At 46.5% G+C, this 17192-nt stretch overlaps 5 protein-coding genes across 5 annotated transcripts; 4 read left to right on the top strand and 1 right to left on the bottom strand.

Moving 5' to 3' along the window:
• Positions 1–2769: 2769 nt before the first annotated feature.
• On the top strand, positions 2770–3852 carry PEX2_094150 (SWIRM domain-containing protein; the record flags this gene model as incomplete). The annotated part of the gene is made up of 1 exon (XM_016746685.1): positions 2770–3852. The coding sequence occupies one exon, from the start codon at positions 2770–2772 to the stop codon at positions 3850–3852; it is 1083 nt and encodes a 360-aa protein (XP_016600401.1).
• An 891-nt stretch (positions 3853–4743) lies between these two features.
• PEX2_094140 (CDC50/LEM3 family protein) lies at positions 4744–6234 on the top strand (the record flags this gene model as incomplete). Its single annotated transcript, XM_016746684.1, has 6 exons — positions 4744–4837; positions 4891–4927; positions 4990–5086; positions 5145–5874; positions 5926–6088; positions 6150–6234. The coding sequence occupies 6 exons, from the start codon at positions 4744–4746 to the stop codon at positions 6232–6234; spliced, it is 1206 nt and encodes a 401-aa protein (XP_016600400.1).
• A 346-nt stretch (positions 6235–6580) lies between these two features.
• On the top strand, positions 6581–7556 carry PEX2_094130 (zinc metalloprotease; the record flags this gene model as incomplete). The annotated part of the gene is made up of 3 exons (XM_016746683.1): positions 6581–6583; positions 6635–6853; positions 6909–7556. The coding sequence occupies 3 exons, from the start codon at positions 6581–6583 to the stop codon at positions 7554–7556; spliced, it is 870 nt and encodes a 289-aa protein (XP_016600399.1).
• Positions 7557–7975: 419 nt separating this feature from the next.
• On the bottom strand, positions 7976–11365 carry spt16 (chromatin-remodeling protein SPT16; the record flags this gene model as incomplete). Its single annotated transcript, XM_016746682.1, has 6 exons — positions 7976–8470; positions 8527–10557; positions 10616–10768; positions 10833–10954; positions 11013–11097; positions 11186–11365. 6 exons carry the CDS (start codon positions 11363–11365, stop codon positions 7976–7978), a joined length of 3066 nt encoding a protein of 1021 aa, XP_016600398.1.
• Positions 11366–11974: 609 nt separating this feature from the next.
• On the top strand, positions 11975–16949 carry PEX2_094110 (putative MFS monosaccharide transporter; the record flags this gene model as incomplete). The annotated part of the gene is made up of 11 exons (XM_016746681.1): positions 11975–12162; positions 12216–12222; positions 12305–12453; positions 12514–13350; positions 14476–14841; positions 14900–14977; positions 15048–15336; positions 15422–15615; positions 15671–15941; positions 16054–16495; positions 16555–16949. The coding sequence occupies 11 exons, from the start codon at positions 11975–11977 to the stop codon at positions 16947–16949; spliced, it is 3216 nt and encodes a 1071-aa protein (XP_016600397.1).
• Positions 16950–17192: the final 243 nt, after the last annotated feature.

The following is a 17192-nucleotide window of genomic DNA, read 5'->3' as shown; positions in this document are numbered from 1 at the left end:
GGCGGAACCTAAAACCTAATAGGTTGGGTTTTGGGTCAGAGACTCTGACCTAAAATGGGTTCTGCCGAAGTCTACTAGAGAGGATATTATTTTATATAGTTAGTTTATAACCTAATTTTCGCTAACTAAATTAATTAGGGTAGTTCTATACTTTTAAACAAGAAGATCTACTATTTCTTATACTATAGAAGGCTAAGGGGCTAATCTATAAGAATTTATAGAGAGGATCTATTTTTAAAGAGATTCCTCTTTGATTTCTATTAATTTCCATAAGTTAGCGCGTATAGTACCTTATTAAGTATGGCCGGAGAGGCAGTCATGTAAAGTTATACGTAGTATATTAAAACGGCGCGCCACTCTACGAATTAGTGGTATGGTGGGTGGTTAATTAACTAAGATCTAATTCATGGAAGCGTTTTGGATGGGGTAGGCGGCTCGCTTGTGTGGGCGGCTCGCTTGTGAAATACGTTATGGCGTGGTCAATAAATATATATAACTCCGTCTAACTGAAAGGACCAAATTCCACTATTTCATAATCTATATGAATATTAATAACTAAGCTTAACATAACCGTGGACACTTTTATATATTAGCTACTGCCGCAGCGGTTTTTATATCTTTCGAGGGTTTTAATACTCGGTTCTCATTCATGTATTGTAATATAACGTTTGACATTATGTATATTCATTGATCATACCATGCCACCTAGATTTCTGTCTTATATTATGTTCCCCCCTTGGTCATAGTATCTTACCTGGTACGGAGTACTAGTATGCCTTTATATCTTTTCCTAACTCAATTGATAAACGAAGAAACCTAACAGATAGACTGACTAATTACAATATTCCCTTTTATGTCTCCTCACAGTCATATTCTTTGTGGGTAAAATACCTGTATTCATGTATTGCAAATGAGGTAGGCAAAAGAGATAAAAAGATTTTAATCAAGGCGGTACCAAAGATCCAGAGTGGGCTGGTGGCTGTGCATCAACTCTAACAATTACACTTATTTTGATCTGCAGGATCTGGGATTAGTTTACTATAGTCCGCATCGTTCAACAATAAGTCTTCTAGGAAATTGTAGGTTTATAGGGGATGTTTACTATTATGGCATGATTGTAGGTAGGGGTGTCACCCAATGTTCTTGTAGTACACCGATTCTTTTTATACGTCTCTACATTTCTTCAATACAATGTATTGTACTGCCTCATGATCTCATAATCTACACAAACAAGAGGCCTCGCCAAGAGGGCATGGGTGCATTGTTCCTGGCCCTACAGAAGAGCTGCCTACGCGTGGCTGATAATGCAAATTACAAGAGCGGCTCTGCCGATTAGTGTATGATGACATCATTCCTATACGGATACCTGGGTAAGGCAAAATTACAGGCGCCTAGCGCAGGCAGCCATTCAAAACTATGACTCAAGGTGCCAACCTTTCCAAGGTTGGAAGGAATACAGATGAGTCAGACCCAAATTCCCCTCATCACTTGGACAATATTATTTATTTGATTATAATATCTATCATGATTAAGAAATCCTCCTTTTGAAAAATAAAATGAAATTAAAGAACAAAAACTAAACAGGAAGGCAAAAAGCAAAACCAAAAGCAAAAAGCAAGAGAGAGAGTCAAGAAAACAAATCAAAGATAAGGATCTACACCAATAGATCACATGGGACAGGGGGTCAATGCTATAAAATGATTGGCTTACCTCTCCTGCGGCTGATCCTATTAGGTGATTGCCCGCATGGGATGTTGTCACATGTGGCAGTCGGACTTAGGCAGGAAAAGGGAAGAAGGAAAAGTGCCTTTTAACTCCGAAACCAAGAACTTTACATTTGGTACTAGTAGAGATTGGGCATATCTACTAAATATTTAGGTACATATACATATTCATACATACATATCGTATGGACCTGAAGTACCAGATACATAAATGTACGAAAAGAAATAGCTGTGTATGTAACGTCATTACTTCAGATAACAGGGTAATGGGAAGGATACCATATAGTACTATGTACCTAATCAGTAAGTACCGTAAGTACCAAATACTGTAAGTACCAAATGATGAATGATAGATCAGCTGGTTCTTTCCGAATGACGCCCAAACACCCCATTTCCCCCCTTTGCGCTCTGATGCTCTTCTCAAACTAACCCTTTTACAGTCAAGTCCATTGGTCTCATGAGCCCTGGAGAAACTCGGAATCTCAATTAAGCGCCACCCCGCAGTTTATCATCACACCCTCAGCCCCATCCCAACTGACTCACAGTTTCCTTTCAAGATTCCCTTTCCTACCCCTCCTCTTCTCTTCTTCTCTTCTGCTTTTCACACTTTATCCTTTTCATTTTCATTTTCATTTGGTCCATTGTCTATCGATGGACCATTACCCTCTTCATCAAATTGACTCATTCGGCCATTGGAGCCTTAACCCCGAAACTTAGGTCATATTGGCTTATCGCCACCCAAGAGAGACAAAGAGGCAGACCTGACAAATCACCTGTTTTTACTTGGTGATTCAACTTCCATTGAGTTCCATAAACACTCGCTCATCAGCTTTCGCCATCCATCTTCCCACCCTTCCTGGTGTATTCATCCCCTCCCCCTTCTCTTTCCGGAAACCCTAGGTCTGGACACCATTGACTACTTTAACCTCGTATTGCCAATTACCGTTGGCTCAACGGTATTTAATCTGGAATGACTTCATCTTCTGGCTGGCAGCCAGCGAAACAGACGACCACTATGCATCGCCTCCCATCCGTTTCTAGCCTCATGTCACCCCCAGAGACGAAGCCTCTCGAGAGCTTTCCTGTCTCACTTTCACCGTTTGCAAAGCCTCAAGATTCTTCAACTCGTGACATACAACTTCCACCTATCTCAGCTGATCGAAAACGGACGCAGTCAGAGATGGACCTCCCGTCGCCACCTGTGACTCCCTACACGGGGAACAAGAAGAGCAATTCCCATGCCTCGGACCAAATTGAAAGAGATTTGGGATCCCCCAGGGATCCTGTCCTTTTCCCCCCCCAGGATTCCGTTACTGACGTTGCCACGGATGAGCCGTTGTTCGGCCCCGTTCACCCTCCATCTGCAGAGGAACTTGTGGAAGAACACATGAATTCTCACATGGCAATCTTTCGCAATAAGTTGAACAAACCCACACGGGATGAATATCTCCTAGCGCTCTCCTGTGTTCCCATTGTTTCGACCCAGTACAATCGCAATCCGGGTGCTTGGGCCCGAGAGGAACGGGAGACGCTGGAGCGCCAAATGGCCATGATGAACCGCTATCGCTCAGGAGATTATGAACCCAAGTTGAAGAAGATTGCTCCAGCTCCAGTTAAGAGATCGGGAACTCAACCGCGCGTGCAACGAACCCGGGTCAAACGCACCCCTAAATCTACACCCAAGCAGCAGGTGTTTGACAACTTTGATCCCCCCCAGACGCCGCTTACCAAACCGCGTGCTTTGGGTACGAATCGCGATGACACCGATTATCACTCACTCAAGGATTTTTCGCCCCCGGTAGACACGCTAGGCAGTAATGCTAAAGCATTGAAGGCCGATTGGAAGGGGCAGATGTTGGATTTGAGCAATGACCCGGACAGAAACATTCTCAGTCCCGCCGAGCTCAATCTCGCCTCCACCCTGAGACTTTCATGTGCGACCTATCTATGCAGCAAGCGTCGAATCTTTGAAGCTCGAGTTCGAGCTCTTGGCGTTGGCAAAGAGTTTCGCAAAACAGATGCCCAGCAGGCTTGCAAGATCGATGTCAATAAAGCCAGCAAACTTTGGACCGCTTACGAACGTGTGGGTTGGTTTGAAGCTGAATATTTTCACCAATACCTAGCATGATATTGCACCTACATATTCTGATGGTACCCTGGATAATGATGCCGCCAGTTCATCCCAGCCCGTGTGTCGCCTCCCATCACGAGCTGAGCCATCGAAGACACTGTTCCCAATAACTGACCCCTCCACCTCAGTGTCTTATCACTGTGCAATACAGCCCTCGTCTATTAATCCAGCTCTCTGCACTTGACCAATACAACATGTATGGGCGTTCCCTGGATCAACCCATCTTACCTCTTGGTCTTTCGGTTTCCTTTTCAATTGCTATTTCGCTTTTACGACTCACCATGACAAGTTTTTTTTTTCCCTCCCTGAGATTCCCCCCTTTTTTGCTTTGCTTTTCTTTTTGCATACAGACACCCCATGAGCTTTGATTTTTCCAACTTTGGTTGATGGCTATGGCGTTTGGGTGCTTCAATTCCGTTTCACTTTGGTCTAGAATGGCAGGCTTGGTTAGCCACAGGTGTTTTCTTTTCTCTATTGCGATTGAATTTTACTGCTTGATGGTTCTCCCATTTTATTCTACCTTTTTCAGAAAGGCAATAGCACATAGGATAAGGCTTGATACCCTGACCAGATATGGTTTTCCTACATCCCAATGAATTGATATGAATTTGAGTCAAGTTTTTTGTTACACATGCTATAAAATATATACTATATTATTTATAGTATAAGTAAACTATATGTTAAAACCTGATGCCTAGATTTAATACATATATGTATGTACTAGTCATAGTTTCTAATTAAAACCAAAATAAAGCGGTGGGGCGCAATCGCAATCCTCCGGCAGCCCGGCGCCACCTTTTTTTGACGTATCCCTTGTATCATCTTTCTGCTTCACTCCAATCTGGTCCATCCAATTTCCTCTTTTGAAATCATCTTGGTCAAAAAGCCATGTCTCAGGAGGTGACTCGTGCTGAGTCCATTGAGGAACAGGAGCGTGCAAGGGATGATGGCGACAAGAAGCCAAAGTCTCGTCGACCAGCCAGTAGGTCCTGGGATCTCATCAACCCTTGGTCACAACTGACTTGTTCGTACCAGATACTGCTTTCCGCCAGCAAAGATTGAAAGCATGGCAGTGCGTTTGGGATTCCTGTATCTCCACCCCCCCCCTGAACCACCATGCTAACCTTCCACTAGACCGATCTTGACCCCTAAAAGCGTTCTACCTCTGTTTTTCATCGTCGGCGTCATTTTTGCCCCGCTCGGTGGTGTTCTCCTCTGGGCAAGCTCTCTAGTATGTCTTGTTTCATGAATTCCTTGACAGAACAGCCCTGACGAGCCGTTTGCTCTAGGTCCAAGAAATTTCCATCGATTACTCCGATTGTTCCAGACAGGCACCGACCGACAGCTATGCTTCCGTTCCTCATTATTCGGCGACCTTCAAGTCTTCTAAAGCCATATCGGCACCAACCTGGCGCAAGTCCATCAACGAGTCCAACTCGGGTACCGTTACTTGCACTCTTCTTTTCGAGGTTCCGAACGAGCTCCCAGCACCGGTTTTCATGTATTATCGCCTCACCAACTTCTACCAAAACCACCGCCGATATGTTCAGTCCCTCGATTTGAATCAGCTCAAAGGAGACGCGGTCCCCTACAGTACCATTAAGGGTGGCACATGTGATCCCTTAGCGGTTAATACCACAGCCCAGAAGGTATACTATCCGTGCGGACTGATTGCAAACTCATTCTTCAACGACACGATTGGGAAACCCCAAATTTTAGATCCGAATGCATCCGAGAATGACAAACAATACTACGAAATGACCACTAAAGGAATTGCATGGGAAAGTGACAAGGAACTCATCAAAAACACAAAGTACAAGATGGATGAAGTACTGCCACCTCCGAACTGGGTCTGGGCCAGTGAGAACGGTGCCTATAAGGAGGACCCCAATTTACATGAAAATGAAGCTTTCATGGTTTGGATGAGAACGGCTGGTTTGCCATCATTCAGCAAGCTCTCCCGCCGTAACGATACCCATGGCATGCCTGCTGCAAAATATTCCATTGAGATTGTTGACCGTATGTGTTATACTATTGCCCTCTCGGTCCACATTTCACTAAATTATTTAGGTTTCAATGTTACTGAATACGATGGAACCAAGTCCATATTGATCTCTACTCGAACAGTGCTTGGAGGCAAAAATCCCTTCATGGGAATCGCCTATGTGGTTGTTGGTGGAATCTGCGTTGTTCTCGGAACTTTGTTTACTGTCGCGCACTTGGTGCGTCCGAGGTATGATTCTTTCTTCTCTTCTCTCCTGGAATAGAAAGCCCGAACTAACCTACTTTACTAGAAAACTTGGCGACCACACCTATCTTACTTGGGATTCAAATCAACCGAGCACTGCCATCGCCACGGGACGGGATAATGCCCCTTAAGACCTCTTCTTTCTTGTTTTTTTCCCCCCTCTTTTTCTTTTTGGCGTTTTCCTTCTGTTTCAATGTGCCCATGTAAATAATTTCTGTGTTCAATGACCTCATCCTTGAATTTTTGACATTCCAATCATTTTATTTTCTCCGATCCTTTACATGCTCGTACCCCTTGCCCAAGACATGCATTCCCGCATGACGCAGCATTCTTTATGGAATCGGACAGGTTATATGATAATATACTGGTCAACCTCGAGATGATGCTTCTTTTCTTGATTCTCCGTCCACTCCTTTTGTTTCACTCTCTTTTAGAACAGGCGTGAAGGGGGAATCAAAACCAGGGCTTCTTGACACCATGGTCTGTCACTCATTTTTCCAACTTGTCGTTCTTGTCACTCTTTTTCTGCAGGTTCGGTGCAGCCCCTTTGCCCTCCCGAAAAGAGGCGCCTGTGCTACTGAAGACCCCGGTGCGGATTTCTTGCATGAACTAGGGCGTCTCAAGTCATACGAAGCCGATCCTGCTCTTTCGCAGGCCAGGAAGGCTCCCATCGAGATCGAGACCTGGTTCCATATCATCAGCAGCAAGTCGGAGTCCACCCAGGTCACCGATGATATGATCAATTCTCAAGTCAGTTGCTTTTTTTTCGCCTGGCATCTCAGTGCTAATTTATTTTTGCCTACAGCTTTCTATTTTACAACAATCTTATGTGGGTTCTGGCATATCCTACCGATTACAAGGTGTGACTCGGCATGTCAATGATCAATGGGCAAGTAATGCGGATGATACGGCAATGAAAACGAGCCTTCGAAAAGGAAGCTATCGAACATTGAACGTTTACTTCCAAACCGATCTCCAGGCCTCGCCTGGACAAGCAGGACGGGATTCAGTCACCAACAATGACCTGGCATCGAGCGTTCTTGGATTCTGCACCTTGCCTGATCCGAGTGTCAATGCTAGTAGTCCAGCTTCTCACTATGTCAAGGATGGCTGCAATGTTTTGGCTAAAACTATGCCCGGTGGCTCCTTGGATCTTTACAATCGAGGTGGAACTGCTATTCACGAGATTGGTCACTGGAATGGCCTTTTACACACATTCCAGGGGGAAACTTGCTCAGTAGATGATCCTGGCGACCACATAAGTGACACACCACAGCAGTCCACCCCGACAGATGGGTGCCCTGCCCAGAAGGATTCGTGTCCAGACTCCCCTGGACTGGATGCGGTTCATGACTTCATGGATTATTCATCTGATGTATGCTATGAGCGCTTCACCCCCGGACAAGGAGAGCGCATGCGGAATATGTGGATATCCATGCGTGAAGGGAAATAGCATGACAGTGACTGGCAACAAGTCCAATACAATTCGCAGCCATATGTCCACACAGGAGATGCAAGTTTAGAATCAAGCTAGCCAGCTACCTTAGTCAGTTGCTGTGATTTAGAGAAATGCCACCACCTGTCCACAGATCCTTTGAAAGAATATCATGCGTGAATATTTGGATACAGTACAGTTAAGAGACGTTGATAGACTAGTTTCCTCCCGATTAACACCGTGAATGTGTCGTGTCCTGTCCTGATTTCCCATCCGCCGTGGGCTCGAGTTAAATCGTACAAGCATTGGAAAGACCAATCACAAAATAAGCGAGGCGTACGCAGCCCAACTTGACTTGCCCATGGATTGGAACATAAAGTGCAAGAAAGGAAGCAAGAAGAAGTAGTTTGATGCTCCAGGGGCAACGAAATGGTCGATTAGCGCTTGCGCTTGATCCCGCGGTCATTGTCATCATGGTCGGTCTCCTTGTCTTTACGTTTCGCCTTTTCCTCAAGCGCATCCCAGTCCTCACCACTCTCCTCGTCGCCGCTGAAGTCTTCCTCGCTGGCATCGGCACTCGCATCATCATCAAATTCACTGTCTTCCTCGGAACTCTCGTCTCCAGCTGCAAGCTCCGAATCGGACAACTCGAAAGCCGACTCCTCTTCCTCATCTGAACCATTCTCAGAGTCTGACTCGGCTGATAAGAAAGACCACCCGCCATCGGCAAAGAAGCCATACGGATCGCTGACGACTGTTTTCATGATTGTGGTCCAATTTAAGTTGAGAGGACCCTCAGTGAACGCAATATCAACAGAATCCAGCCAGTCCTTAACACCCTCAAGTGCCTCAACAGGAATTGTGTTGATATGAACGGGAGTCCGGCGGAAATCCTTAAAAACAAAGACCATGTCGAAGTTTTTGAGTCCGAACTGCGCACGAATTAGTAAACCAGGCTGACAAAATAGTCGTAGGCGGAAAACATTACCTGGACTCTCTCTAGATGGGCAATCTCGATTTCATTCAACGTGACAGTTGTGAAAGGAGGTTCAGTGAGCTGAACTAGGGCATCTGTGGTCGGTTGAATCAGGACATTGGACCGGTTTGGAACGCCGGTAAAGCCAATTTCCCTGAATGGGATATCAACATCGACACCCTCATCCTTGCCAGCGTCTGCAATCTTCTCCGCAAAGGCCTTGAACTCGCGGTCCAATGCAGCTCTCCGCCGTCTTTCCTCCTGTTCAGCTTCAAATTCTTCCTCGTCTCCATAGCGGTGTTTCCGCCGACGGTTTCCAGTTTCATCGAATTGCATTTCGGTGGCCTCGCGATAGAATTGAATATCCTTTGTCTTTCGCTTTCCAATCATGATGGGTGTTTTGAGATGCACATGGATGAGAACGATCAATTCATGGGCACATGGTTGGAAGAACAGATGCTTCACGTTGCTGAAGAGCACGTCGACATGTTCATTGCGGAAGGGCGATAGGTACCGAAGACCATTCTGATGAATCTCGACTTCTCCTGGAACACGCTTTCCATCCAAAGGAGGTCGGAGGTAGACGTCAGGAAGTTTCACTGGACGTCGGTTTCTAATTTCAACCAGTTTGTCCTGCTCAACAACATCTTCCAATTCCTTTTTCTCCTGCTCTCGTCTCAATGCCGTCTTACGAAGTTCGGTGATATCCTGGGCGACTCGTGCAAGCCGGTCATTATCCTTAGACCGGAGAGTCAGGTTGCGAACGAAATGAGCTGACAAGTCCTCAAAGGGCTGGTCATCCTTTCGACCTACACCTTGACCTGGAGACAGGAAGTTGATTCGTAGGTAAGCGTATTCCCCTTCGTCGCTTTTGCTGGCGTTCTTTATGGTGTTGATATGGAAGGGGACTGGTCGGCCCATGATAGGCACAATCACGGTTGAAGTCTTGAGATCCACGTAAACTGTGAGGTCTTTGACCTTGGCAGGGAGTTGGTTGTCGCGCTTGTAAGACTCAAAGCGCTTGAATTTCTTCTGTGCCACCCCATTGTCGTCTCCGGTAGTACCAGTGAACCGATCCAAGCCTTCCTTTGTCTTCTTCGCAGCCAGCTCTTTCTGATGCTCTCGACGACGGGCTTCAGCGCCCTCATTGACCTGAGTGGGTCTTTCAGCACGAAGTTTGGTTCTTGTGACGTTTCTGCCAGCAGTTGCGCTAGACTTTGTCTCCTTTTTCTCCTTCACAGGCTTCTCGGGTTCTTCCTCGTCCCCGAAATAGAATGAGATCGAGTCCATGTCAATACCAGCGTCTTTAGTGAAAATGTGAGGCCCACTTTCCCCGACACGGACTGTATCGGTGATGACCATAGAATAGCCACCATTCTTGGTATTCTTCGAGTCTGGGTCCTTCACATCAGTCAGTCCAATCGTGATAGACAGCGTCATTCCGTTTTTCAAGACGCGGTTGTTCTTGGCGTTAAGGACCATGTTGGCATCCCGGAGCTCGATTCCAATCCCTGCGCCAACGTTCTTGACAAAGTGTCCCTCCAGCTCAGGCTTCTTGGAACGGACGAGGCTCAGTGCTTTGTTGTAAACGTCCTTAGCGACCACACCATCTCGAACCTCTTTCATGGTTGCTTCATGGAGGCTCAGGAGCAAGGCATAGTTTGCTTCTTGTGATTTGGTCGGGTCAACCAAATAAGTACGCCCAATGAGCGAACTGTAAGTCTTGTATCTGATTCCAAAGCTAGACAAAATGATGCCAGGTTCGAGGTTTTTGCTGTCGGGGGTCGCTGTGAGCTTGAGATCGTAGGCGCCTCCACTTTGAATTACAGGCCCGTAGGCCCAGTCAATTTGCTGAGAGTCAAATTCCGAGGGCAGCCGCGCCAGCTTGGTGAAAAATTTGCCATCGTCAATCTTTGCATCAACCTTTGCGGCAAGGGCCTTATGTGTCATCTTCTTTTCTTCGTCGAGCAAACGTGACATCTCATCGACGAAGTACTCTGACATAAGACCACTACAAGCTCTGGAAGCATTTCGGATTGAGACCTTCAAGACTGTATCAGCAAATACCACTTGTCAAACACACTGTCATAGATAAACTGACCAATTCATCAGAATCTTTGATTGCAAAAGCAGCTGAGAGTGCAGGTGCTATGTCAACCTCTTCCACTTCTTTTGATAGTTCCGCAAATGCGCGTTTCCATTCATCTGCAAAGGGTCCGGAAGCGGTGTTTTTGGATAAGGTACCGACTTTGTTCTACAGTTGTGGTGGTTAGTGGAAGGCAAATCAAACCAGTGATTTGAAGGTTATTTTGGCTCACCCCTGCACCCTTGATAACGTCCAAGCATTTTTCAAATGCTTTGGTCTTTGATTCTGGGTCTTTGGTAGTGACCAGGATTTCGACGGGAATCTTTCCTTCTTTCAGCGGCTCGAGGTGTTTCGCTTAAATTTGTTCTCATCAGCTATGCAGGCGCGCAAAATTCCATACATTGATAATCACCTTTCTTGGCCGTGGTGACCACGTAGATTGTTTCGGTTGTGAGGACAAACAGTGTGGCTGGGAATTCATATCCAAGAAGCCAGAACTAAACGAAAGTTCAATTAGTAACGATATCATAAAGCTCGTAGGCATCTATGGGACCAGGGTAGAACTTTGAAAGATGATTCACATACATGCATCGCATTGTTCTTCTGGAATGAGTTCTCCTCATCGGTCTTGCCCATTAAGATGACTATGGACCCTGCGTTGCCAAAGAGGGCGTTCCCGGAGCGCTTGTCGGCCTTCCATGACGCATAGAAACTAGACAGGCGGTTGAAAAAGTTGTTATTGTCAATGGCAATCTCCTCAGCCATGGTGATGGCCTGATGCGAGCAAGGTATGCTGCAGTCAAAGACCAAGTTGATGGTAATAGAGCTGGGTGGAGCGCAGGAGCTATTGTAGGTATGTCCAGGTGTTAAATTTGTTGAGGATGAAGAAGGAGATAGATGGTAAATGAAGGCAGCATCAATGCGACAGCAGCAGTGATGAGAGGCACGACACCAATAGAGCTGGGTTGTGGAAGAAAAGACAAAGATAGAAAGGGACGGCTTAGGGGAAAGCGAACGCGAAAAGCGCGTTCTTACACTTTAGGTCTCCCTCGATTACCGTATCTAAGTATTACCACTTTTGTACTAGCGCTATTTTTCATCTCTCTTCTCTTGTTGAATCTTAACATGTTTGGTGAATATCTCTTTTCATTCACTTTCTTTTTATCTTTAACTTTCAAGTCGACATGGCCTATGTGAGCCTTCATTTAGTCATTTGATTGGATAACAATCACACCCTGTAATGCTCCCCTCTTTTCCCGCCTACATTACTTACTCTTGGGAATTCACTCTCGACATTGAGCCAGTCTTTCGTTGAGACCCCGCAAGCACCCTTTCCTACGATGTACACAGTGGCTTTTTAGTTGTCTGTAAACAATGAAGTCTCCAATAGCTCCCATCTTTCTCGAGCCCCATCTCGGTGAACTCCCAGGAAGTTCGCGGAGGATTTCTCGCAACGATGCAGCTACCGGAGCATCTGCCGCAGGCGTTCGCGCTCTCAGTGCACAGATCGTGGCCTTTTATTTCAGAGCACCGATCAAAGCTTTCTTTCGTATGCGTGTCGAGTACGTAGTATCTATGAACCTTATGGTCTTTGTATTAACAATATCTCACCTAGTTATATGGTACACCCTCCCACCAATCTACAATAGATGAGAAAACACAATAAATCTATCACCAGACTTCGTTACTTATCATTTGAAACAGGCATTTGCAAGAGCTGTGAACCCCCGTGTCGCCGAAGGCAAATGGTCTCTGCATACGACAACCCCGGGATTATTGCTTCATGCCGTTCGGACATATGGCTGGCGGTTTATCCCGAATCAAGTGCTTCCACCCTTGATGGCAAATGCAGGGTGAGGTATTCTGCAGGACAGGGCCTTGGGTGATTGAAAAGCGCTAACAATATATACCAGGGTTGGTGCTGTTCTCTACACGTCCTATCTCCAGGTTTTGGGAGCCCTCCATGAACCTGTGTCGCAAGGGGTCAAGCGGGTCTGGCCCCCGGCTCCTCCTTCTGCAACATTTGCAGCTGGATTTACCGCCGGCACAATTCAGTCCATTGTAGCCGCCCCTCTAGACGCCTTACAGGTTCGCTTTCAAACCAGTGACATGCTGGAGGGTCAGTACCGGAGCATGTGGCATTATGGCCACCATAAGCTCAAACAGATTGGTCTCCGCGGGGTCTTTGCAGGCTGGAGCCTGTCGTTCATGCGAGATTCACTCGGTTATGCTGTGTTCTTCTCCTCATTTGAATACATCAAGTCACAGTCCTACTATTCCTTCGTCACTTGGTACTATGGCTCCCTGCAAGTCGATCGGGTAGGCATGCTTTCATCATCCAAGTCTAGTGATCGCGGCGTGCCACTCATCAAACCCCACTATGCCTTGGAGCCATGTTTCCTGATGATGGCTGGTGTTGTGGCATCGATCGCTCAGCAAACCATTCAGCATCCTATAAGTAGGATTCAAGACCTTCACCTGGGTCGTCTGGAATATCTCGATCACCAGGCCAGTCTCATACCCTCGCGACAGAGGATGATACGATTGTACTACCATGCCTATCAGGAGACCTTCAAGAGGTGCAAGCGAAAGGCTGCCCGGGCTGGGGGCTGGCCCTCCTGGTTGTTCCGGGGGTTTATCGGGAGCTCTCTTCGCCAAGTACCTAGTACCAGTGCCGGCCTGATCATTTTTGAATTGGTGCGCCGACGGTATGCAAACCCCGCAGACGCTGTTCATATTCAAAGTGATGGGTATGATATCCTTCTCACTTAATGGTTTATATGACAGGTTTTATTATCCCCTCTTGTCTTGGTTTTTCGAGACCTAACTTTTTTTTTTCTCTCTTTCTTCTTTTCCGTTGTTCATTCTGCGGAGGGCGTTGCAGGCATAGAATCTTGTTTCATTAGACCTATACACATTTATGTACATATATATATATATATATATACAAGCGATACCCGACTCGTATGTGCTTTGATCACTGGTAAAATATAGGACTCAAATATAAACATTGGTTATTGTAGGTACCTACATGTAGGTGTTAAAACGATTGTTATACTATCTCCATACATAGGTAACTATTTTTTAACTATGTTTTATATATACTACACACTACCGTGGACCGTATGTGTACGTAAATAGTAACCCATTTGTCGATCCATCCCGCATTAGACGATACGTTCTAGTACGTATTAGGACTAGTACGTACCTCCCCCGTATGCGTACAAATCCAATACATACCACTTGGCATTACATAGTACATATTGGACATCTCTCATTATTTTAAGAATGGCTTGTCCTCTTTTCTCTACTCTTGTAATTCATTCTATTTGAACGCCCCCCTTCAAAAGTTACTATTTTAACCTAGATCATTGGGAAAAGAAAAACCACTTCATGAAAATCATCTGAATCCCTCTATTTTATTCTATATTTGACTTCCTTTGGCTGTGTAATGCTCTCTTGCTTGGCTCGGGACCCTTACTTTTGCCCAAACGCACCCCCTCTCTACAATTCTCCGCCTGACCATCACCCCATTTTGACGGTACTTCGTCATCCTGCGTCGCGTGTGACTTTACGTAGCTAGTCTCCCGCGGCCACATCGCCTGAGTGGCGCCCTATCGCGGTCTAATCCAGTGACTTTCAAGGTTGGGCCCAAGTGGCACTACTGTTGCCGACTCCTTGTGGAGAACCTCTTATCGATATCATTAATTCTATCGACTCCGCATTCTTTTCTCCGGGACAAAGGGCTGCGAGGTTCAGCCCGTCAATACCGCCATCATTTCTCCGACTTCTCCCTCACGCGCCTCTAATATACCCCTCCAGTCCATACCCTCTGATTCCCGCTCGACACATTCGGCTAAGTTATTGGAGTCCAGCGAGAAGGGTAGTCGACGGTCTTCCCACTCGTCTGCTCGCTCGGTCGGGTCTGACTTCTCAATCTGGTCAGACACTGGTGACCTCGCCGAGCAGTCCGCTGAGGCTGAAGATTCGCTGCAGATTCACCTTAGCAATTCCTCAGACCGACAGCTCTTGCGTCGAAAGGAGCGAAGGAAGCAGCCCAAACACGTCCACTATCCGTCAAACCTGAGCAACGAGCGTCCTGGGGTCGATATTGAAAAGATCAGAATACCTCACCCTTCCCCACGGCATATTTCGAGAATTGAACGTGTTTTGGCCGCCATAATGACACCCAGAAACGAACCACAGTCCCAGATACACGGTTTAGTCGGAAAGCCATTACTGTGAGCATCTCAAAGGCCAATTACCGTAGTATTACCACTGACTCGGGTGTGCATCTAGTTACTTCACAAGTGTGTTTGTATCACTGGGTGTCTTTCTTTTTGGCTATGACCAGGGTGTAATGTCTGGAATCATAACGTTCGTATCTAACCCCTCAAGCATAGACTTGCCATGGAGATTAGTCGCACAGTTTGGCTAACAGATGCAGTGGCTGGTACTTCAAAGATTACTTCAACCAGCCTTCTCGAGCTACAATTGGTACTGTGGTTGCAGTTCTCGAAATTGGAGCATTCATATCCTCCCTCCTTGTGGGACGTGTCGGTGATGTGATCGGTCGTCGAAGAACTATACTTTATGGCTCCATTGTATTCTTCATTGGCGGTGCTTTTCAAACATTCGCCACAGGTATTCCCATGATGATGGTCGGTCGTGTTATTGCTGGTTTAGGCGTCGGTGCCCTCTCTACCATTGTGCCGGTTTACCAGTCTGAAATTTCGGTTTGTAATTCCCTTTCTTCATCAATCCTTGAGGCTTTTTGTTTGCCTCCCCACTCTGTCGCCAGGTATGCTGACGAATTTCAAGCCTCCCCACAACCGTGGGAAGCTCGCATGCATCGAATTCACCGGCAATATTGCTGGATATGCGACCAGTGTGTGGGTAGACTATTTCTGTAGCTTTATTGACAACGACTACTCCTGGCGCCTCCCACTACTTTTCCAGTGTATCATGGGTGCCTTGCTTGGAGTTGGTAGCCTGATGATCTGCGAGTCACCAAGGTGAGTGGAAGTACCCTTCATCGTCTATCAGGCTAACTCTCAGGTCACTACTTAGGTGGCTTCTTGATAATGATCACGACGAGGAGGGCATGGTGGTGATCGCAAATCTTTATGGCGAAGGCGATCTTCTTAATGACAAGGCCCGCCAAGAATATCGTGAGATCAAGATGAACGTCCTCGTCCAGCGCCAGGAGGGCGAGCGATCCTACTCGGACATGTTCCGCCGGTATCGCAAACGTGTTTTGATTGCCATGTCGGCCCAGGCCCTAGCTCAACTCAACGGGATTAACGTCATCTCATACTATGCACCTCTCGTTTTTGAATCGGTATGAATATCATATGCTGCTATGAATCCAGTATCTCCCTCCCGCGGCGCCATGTCGGATTCAAACAAAATCCAAATTAACCCAGGAGTATGCTAACCAATCTTCAATATAGGCCGGATGGGCTGGACGGGATGCCATCCTGATGACTGGAATCAACGGGATTTCATACTTGCTGTCTACCATACCACCGTGGTATCTCGTGGATGGCTGGGGTCGGCGACCGATCTTACTTTCAGGTGCCGTTGCCATGCTCATCTCACTTTCTCTTATATCCTACTTTATTTACATTGAAATCCCCGCCACTCCAACCCTCACGGTCATCTTCGTCATGCTCTATAACGCAGCTTTCGGGGCATCTTGGGGCCCCATTCCATGGTTATACCCCCCAGAGATTTTGCCCTTGAGTATTCGTGCCAAAGGTGCAAGCTTAAGTACCGCTTCAAATTGGGCATTCAATTGGCTCGTGGGGGAGGTGACTCCGGTTCTTCAGGAAGTCATCAAGTGGCGGCTATATCTGGTCCATGCATTCTTTTGTGCATGCAGTTTTGTGCTTGGTAGGATCCCCTCATCCATGGTCATCCACTAGGGACTATTATACTCACTATCCTCACAGTTTATTTTTTGTATCCCGAAACAAGTGGGGTTCGCCTCGAAGACATGAACGTTCTTTTTGGCGATGCTTCCACCGCCATGCCGACACCCGCCACTCAAGGGGAACGGGGGTCGCTAATGGGTGCTGGTTCACCCGTCCCGTCGCTTGACTTGCGTCGGCAGTATGGTCAATTTGGGGCGGAGAATTCCATCCCTGGCCTAGATATTGATCCACCGACTCTAAGCCACGAAGTGACCGGTAAACGCGGACGTTCGGATTCTCACCAAGGCAGCGTTCGCGGCGAAGGAATTGGTGGCTGGATCTCAAACATGGTCAGTCGAAACCGAGGAGCGGGCCCTAGTGCTACCAGCAGTCAATATAGACGTTTGGAGCAAGGAGAAGGAGATCAGCAATGAAAGGGTTACGGATGATTATGGTCTCGGTCTGAATAAAGCAAGAAATACCCAAGAATTCGATGTCATATAACTCCTTTTCCTATTTACCCATGTCCTCTGTCGATTTCTTTGTGTCCACGTTCGCGGTACATATCCAAATCCCTTGTGTTTCATATTGTATGGGGCTTTGCTTGATTAATGGTATAGATGTGGTATGCTTGGAATTTCTTTGTTCTACATTAGTACATAGTACAGTAATTACCT

The sequence above is a fragment of the Penicillium expansum genome (assembly GCF_000769745.1).
Source record: "Penicillium expansum strain MD-8 chromosome Unknown contig313, whole genome shotgun sequence".
Lineage (NCBI taxonomy): Eukaryota > Fungi > Ascomycota > Eurotiomycetes > Eurotiales > Aspergillaceae > Penicillium > Penicillium expansum.
Note: the sequence above shows the minus strand (reverse complement) of the source record. Positions and strands in the feature narration are given on the sequence as shown.